General features: G+C 41.6%; 2 protein-coding genes across 2 annotated transcripts; one reads left to right on the top strand and one right to left on the bottom strand.

The window, feature by feature from the left end:
• LOC109515958 (gastrotropin-like) lies at window positions 1-1,707 on the top strand. The gene is made up of 4 exons (XM_019870121.1): window positions 1-124; window positions 220-380; window positions 543-632; window positions 1,357-1,707. Exons 1-4 carry the CDS (start codon window positions 58-60, stop codon window positions 1,438-1,440), a joined length of 402 nt encoding a protein of 133 aa, XP_019725680.1. The 5' UTR covers window positions 1-57; the 3' UTR covers window positions 1,441-1,707.
• A 313-nt stretch (window positions 1,708-2,020) lies between these two features.
• LOC109515959 (gastrotropin-like) lies at window positions 2,021-2,712 on the bottom strand. The gene is made up of 4 exons (XM_019870123.1): window positions 2,599-2,712; window positions 2,352-2,512; window positions 2,191-2,280; window positions 2,021-2,118 (listed from the first exon to the last, which is right to left on the bottom strand). Exons 1-4 carry the CDS (start codon window positions 2,663-2,665, stop codon window positions 2,059-2,061), a joined length of 378 nt encoding a protein of 125 aa, XP_019725682.1. The 5' UTR covers window positions 2,666-2,712; the 3' UTR covers window positions 2,021-2,058.
• Between the last annotated feature and the right edge of the window lie 3,324 nt (window positions 2,713-6,036).

The following is a 6,036-nucleotide window of genomic DNA, read 5'->3' on the forward strand; positions in this document are numbered from 1 at the left end:
CACTCCTGTTTTGTCTCTTGTCGTCCTTCCTTCACCCTTTTCTTTTCATTCACCATAATGTCTTTCACTGGGAACTATGAGCTGGAGAGTCAAGAAAACTATGAAGAATTCCTCAAAGCAATTGGTATTGGTTTTCTTGTTCCATCAATCTCCAAATATCTGCAATATCGCACATGTCAACTTTGTTCACTGTCTGTATTTGGATTTTTTTTGCCAAAGGACTTCTCAGTGCCAAGACTGACAGCAAAGTCCAGACAGAAGTCCTTCAGGATGGAAATGACTTCACGTGGACTCAAACTACCCCCAACTGGACTTGGTCTAATAAATTCACCACCGGTCAGGAATGTGAGCTGTTGACAATGACGGGCTCCAAATTCAAGGTGAGTCGAGATCCTTTGCGGCAGGTCGGCGGTGAGCATGGGTGGAAGGAGCGGGGGTGGCTGCGGGAGTGCTGAAAAAAATCTATAAATTTCCATTTGGAGTTTTGATAACATTCATTTAAAGTTCCTTGTGTAAGAAGCGGGTTTATTGGTTCTTTACAGGCCCCCGTCAGTATGGAAGGTGGGAAGATTTCGGTACTATTTCCGCAGTACCTCTTCACAGCTGAGATGGTGAACGATAAGTTGGTCATGGTGAGTGTTATTGATCATCACACAGATTCAAGCATTGATACTAAAATCCCAGATTAGCCTGAAAGGGGACATATGATGGAAAAATTACGTTTTCATCTTTGTCTTGCTGTGTAGAAATAGTTTGGTCTCTCTTGTGCTTGCCATCCCATCAAACATGAAATGAAACCACCAAATAATTTGGGGATATGTGCCTATTTCTGAAAATGTGTGACTGTAAGCGCTGTTTGACTGTTACTGAGTTCTGCCCTGTTGTAAAACGAATTCACATAATTACGGTACCACCGCACCCGGTAGAAACCTGAAAATAGAAATTTACAACTTCATTTCGCTGATTTAAATGTTGATTGAAGATATCTGAAAAGGCGCGTGTAGATCTCTTGAGTTGAGGTGAATTAAAGATATCTTGAACGAGAATTGCGAAACAACATTGCAGAGATCGGAATATTTATCAACTGTGGGCCTGTAAAGTCCTTTGAGACTCTTTCGTGATTAGGGGCGAAATAAATATACTTGACTTGAGTCTGAATGTTGTAAGGCAGCATAAGAACACTTCCAGTGCTTTGCGTTCCTTCCTCCAGCTTCTCTGGTTATTCCAATGCCAATAATAAACAATTAAGTCAGTAAAGTCCCCGCTGAAGGCCCAGGAAGCCAACCGTAACCTGGATTGATCAAATCTATCCCATTCCTAAACTAATGTTGTCCACTCAACATGCTCCTGTTCTAGAAATGCATCACTCCGGGAGAGAAGGGTGTGACTTTCACAAGAGTGAGCAAGAGGACGTCTGACTGCAAGACCCAACACGCTTGAAAAGAACTGACGCTGTATTGAAGTTGCTGTTGCAAATGCTGGAATGGTACAAAACATCTGTTGACTTGAAATGACATTTCCGTGCAACTGACCCAAGGCTGCACCGCCAGCATTTGGGTTGAAGTCAATAAAAGGATCACTTGACTAATTTTTAACTCAGTGATTTTCCATTGAGCCATTAAAAAAAAAAAAAACACTTTAAGTACTGAAGTCCACGACAAAAATGTATCCACATTCCAAGAGCATGAAAAAAGTGCGATCTATCTATTTATAGGTCAGTCTGTTTGTCTATCCGTTTGTGTGTATGTGTGTGTGTGTGCGTGTGCGTGTGCGTGTGCGTGTGTGTGTGTGTGTGTGTGAGAGAGAGAGAGAGAGAGAGATGGAGTTTATATATATATATAGAGAGAGAGAGAGAGAGAGAGAGAGAGAGAGAGAGAGAGAGAGAGAGAGAGAGAGAGAGGTAGATAAATAAATCTACTGCATTAACATTAAACGTGGGAGATTTATGGCGACAGTGAGAAAACACACATACACCAAAAAAAGATGCAGACACGTGTCTTGGTATATTGTTCATTTTTTCAATCGTTATTTCAATTACATTTTTGAAATAGATTTTGATTACTGTGCTTGTCTCTTGCTCACCATCCTGTTGGTAATCCCATTCGGAATGGAATTAATCTGGAATAAAGAACAGCCAATCAAGTTCTGTCTTCACAGCAAAATTCTCGAGCGTAACGCGTGCATGCTCACCTCTGTGAGTTTGTCACCAGACACTTCAGCAGTGTAAACATATTTGGGGAACTGGATCTTGATTTTACCTCCTTCTAAACGGACAGTGGTCTAATGATGAAAGACAGCAAGTTAGGCGTAGGAGGGAAAAGAAATTATCCGGTCGAAAATGACATTTTTACCGTGAATGTTGTGCCGTCCAGATCTTCCAGTTCCGCCTCCCTGTTAAGCATGAACGTGTGGGTCACACTGTCACCGCCCATATATTTGGTAATGCTGTAGTAAGCGCCCTGGTAGATGTCCGTCACCATGTCTTCATTGGCAACTTCCACCTTTGACACCCCTGCACACAATATGACATCAATCAGTTACTTTCTTGGTGTGTGTTTTGGGTTTTCTTTTGGTGAGCCAGCATCACATGTTGCTTACCAATCGCTTCCAGGAACTCCTTGTAGTTCTCCTGGCTCTCCAGCACATATTTGCCGCTGAAAGGCATGATGAAGACGAACGTGAGCACACCGCTGACTGCGGTCCGCAAGCTTTCGGCTACCGTTTTTATACTCCACTCTCATGTTTTTCATTACCTTCATGCAAACCACTGGGTTGGTCCTTAACTGCTATAACCAAATACATGAAAATCGACCAGTCATCTGCAGGCACTTGTCCAGCTTCCAAAGCAAATTCTGTATTTTCCAAAGTCCTTTGCATTCTGAATGACAGGATAACATTGTGTTCTTTCCACCCTTAAGTTTCACAGTGTCAACTTGTCCCACAGTGTTATAAAATGTGATCAAGCGTGTCTATGATGAAACCCATCCAATTTTGTTGCCCGTGTTTTCATCATGGTCCAGGGTGGTCTATATGAAAAGCCCAGCGGACCCTGGGCTGCTCAAATAGCCATATTTCTCTGAGCTGCCTGGTCAGTGATGTGTGAGACGAACACATGGCCATACGGTATTAGATCTGTTAATCTGTAGATTAATATGCTGTGTATCATAGATACAAAATAAAACATCTATCGTATTGTTAGATTAGGCCTGATGTAATTAGTTGACTGGAGTTTGGGTGTTTTACTGCTGTGACCTTTCTTTTGATTTTCATTGGCTTTCTTCATCTATGGCACCCTTGGCACACATTTGAGTTGAATCTAGTGAAGCAGTCACACATCATCACGTGGACTTGGAAGACTCAATCGTCTGTGTGGGGGCAGCCAAGAGGGTATAAGAACGGGAATCATTCAAGAGGCGGTTAGACCTTCTTCCGCATCTGGCAGATGCGGAAGAAGGAAACACCCCACAGGGGTGTACTCGATCTTTCGGGCATTCATGAAATAGTTAAGCTGAGAATGTACAGTGTTGACTCACTTTTCGTGGGTGATACATTCCAAGCACCCCCGCAATAAGTGAATTTCCGTAAAGCAGATGTTGACCTATTTGTATTTATTTTTTTATCTTATTTAGGGGGAGATTTACGCCTCTATTAAACCAATACAGTCCAACCCCACCCCTACACACACACACACACACACACACACACACACACACACACAGCTCTCCCCTTTCTCAACACTTCATAAATGTAACTTAAAATGCAAAATAGAGAATAAATACCGAGCTCCTCCTGATTATAGGTGACAAAGTGTCTAATTTTCATGGTCTGGGTTTTTGAAAAACAACCCACCCAAGTTATTTTCTTTTCTCTTCTTTTTTTTTTTGAGGCGGGGTGGGGGGTCCGACTTAGAAGGAAGCAAAAGTAGGAAGAAAATATGCCAAAATAGCAAGGTAAAACTGGAACACAAATTATGGTCACACATTAAAATACGTGATAGCGTGAATCTGCAGTAAATGAACCGCAAAGTAGCATGGGATCACTGTACAGCCTCTTCTGGCAGTTAATGATACAGCGAGCATAAAGGACCTTCGAAAGTTCAGATCAGGACCTTACAATGTGGTGCCATGACATGGATTGTTCAGATCAGAACTTAACAGTTTGATGTAATGATTATCGTTTGTTCGTATAGTTTTTTTTTTCTTTTTTAGTTTATGGACAACTCTGCTACCTTGTGAACAGTCAGCCTATCCCAGCTGTCTTCGGGCAGTAGGCGGTGGACACCCTGAACCGGTTGCCAGCCAATCGCAGGGCGCACATAGACGAACAACCATCTGCGCTCACACTCACACCTAGGGACAATTTGGAGTCAGCCTGCCACGCATGTTTTTGGAATGTGGTAGAGACCCCACACAGGCACGGGGAGACCATGCAAACTCCATACAGGAAGGGCGGAGCCGGAATCAAACCCTCCACCTCTGCACTGTAAGGCTGACTTAACCAGTCGACCACCGGGTGCCCTGCTTATCACCCTGCTTATCACGAAGACATTAAAAATGGAAAGAAACAATAATGCCATTTTTCATTGATGGCCTTATCGGTAACAGCCAATCACAGCGTTACTGAAAATAAGGTTTGGTCGGCAGGCGTTCGGTTGGGGTGTTTGCATGCGACAGTTCTGCACATGTTGCTACGTTAATGGCATTGTGTAATGTTGCAAGACATGACATGCGTTTTGGATTTCTTGGACAACGCGTTCCTCTCGTGAAGTGACATAATCTTCGCAGGAGCGCTTCTACGAAGAGTTAAACACCCTAAAATCCCTAATAATTGTACGATCAGTCTAATATTTTCAGAGGTTGATGTGAGCATGAATTTAATAAGCCAATATACATTTTGGTGATTCTCGATCGCAGTTTTGGCACATTCGGTGACGTTTGGATTGCGACAGTACGGGGTTAGACTGTCATGTTGCATCACTGTACACCGAGTGAAAAGGGGCATACAGTACTGTATTACATTACATCGGCCACTAAAAAAAAGTTTAATACAAGATTCCATGGGACATATAAACACTATGGAAATCTAAAATGAAATATAAATATTATTTTCCTTTTTCTTTTCAATTCTGAAGCAGACAATTGTTAAACCGGATCAAATCACGTCAGCCCATCCGCCATATTATATGTGGCTTTAAAAATAGACATACATTTGGCAAATAATATCGTAAAATTGAGCTCGGACAATGCTTCTTAATTATCTATTAAATCCCGCCAAGCAAGAAGAAAACAATTCGCGCCTCCTCCCCACTCTCTGCCGCCACTATAAATGTCATTTTTCTCTAAAATTGTTGTAAGTACACCTCTGCATGACATTCTATCCTTATTAACATTAAAGAAAAGAAAAAAACGAAAGAGATATAGTTCAATTTACAGCAAATATTTGAGAAGGACTGATGTGTAGTTGTAGAATACAGTTATCGACATTTTAATGAACATGAAACATGCTGGTGGAATTCGAAGCCGCAACCGTTCTGTCACCGCATCAAACTTCAACAATAATTAACATCCTGACAACTGATATCTCAATGTTAGTCAAAGCAGTATTATTATGTTTTCTAAAGGAAGAATACATCGATACAGCTCTTGTATTGATTGTCAGGCGGCAATGGTCAAACATCAATGCAAAATCCACAGCTGCATTTACAAATTTATAACACTGAGAGGTGCTCTCGCTCTTTGGTGAGACACAACGGGACCATCGCGTTTCAGCAGGCCTTTATAATGGATACATACAATTCGATGAGAAAACTAATGGAGGAAATGTTATGACCTCCATGCGCTTATGTAAGCCATAAAATGTACGTGTGTTCGCTGTTGTAAAAGAAGAAAAAAATCCGAATTACTTATTTGAATCCCCTAAATTGACATTTTTATCTTTTTCCGCACTCTTGATGAGCAACATACATAGGTAGAGAGAGAGAGAATTGGAACAGGTATTCACTCCAAAGGCAGACAAACAAAATAATATCAAGGAGAA

Source organism: Hippocampus comes, unplaced genomic scaffold, assembly GCF_001891065.2.
Source record: "Hippocampus comes isolate QL1 unplaced genomic scaffold, H_comes_QL1_v1.1 scaffold9, whole genome shotgun sequence".
Classification (NCBI taxonomy): domain Eukaryota; kingdom Metazoa; phylum Chordata; class Actinopteri; order Syngnathiformes; family Syngnathidae; genus Hippocampus; species Hippocampus comes.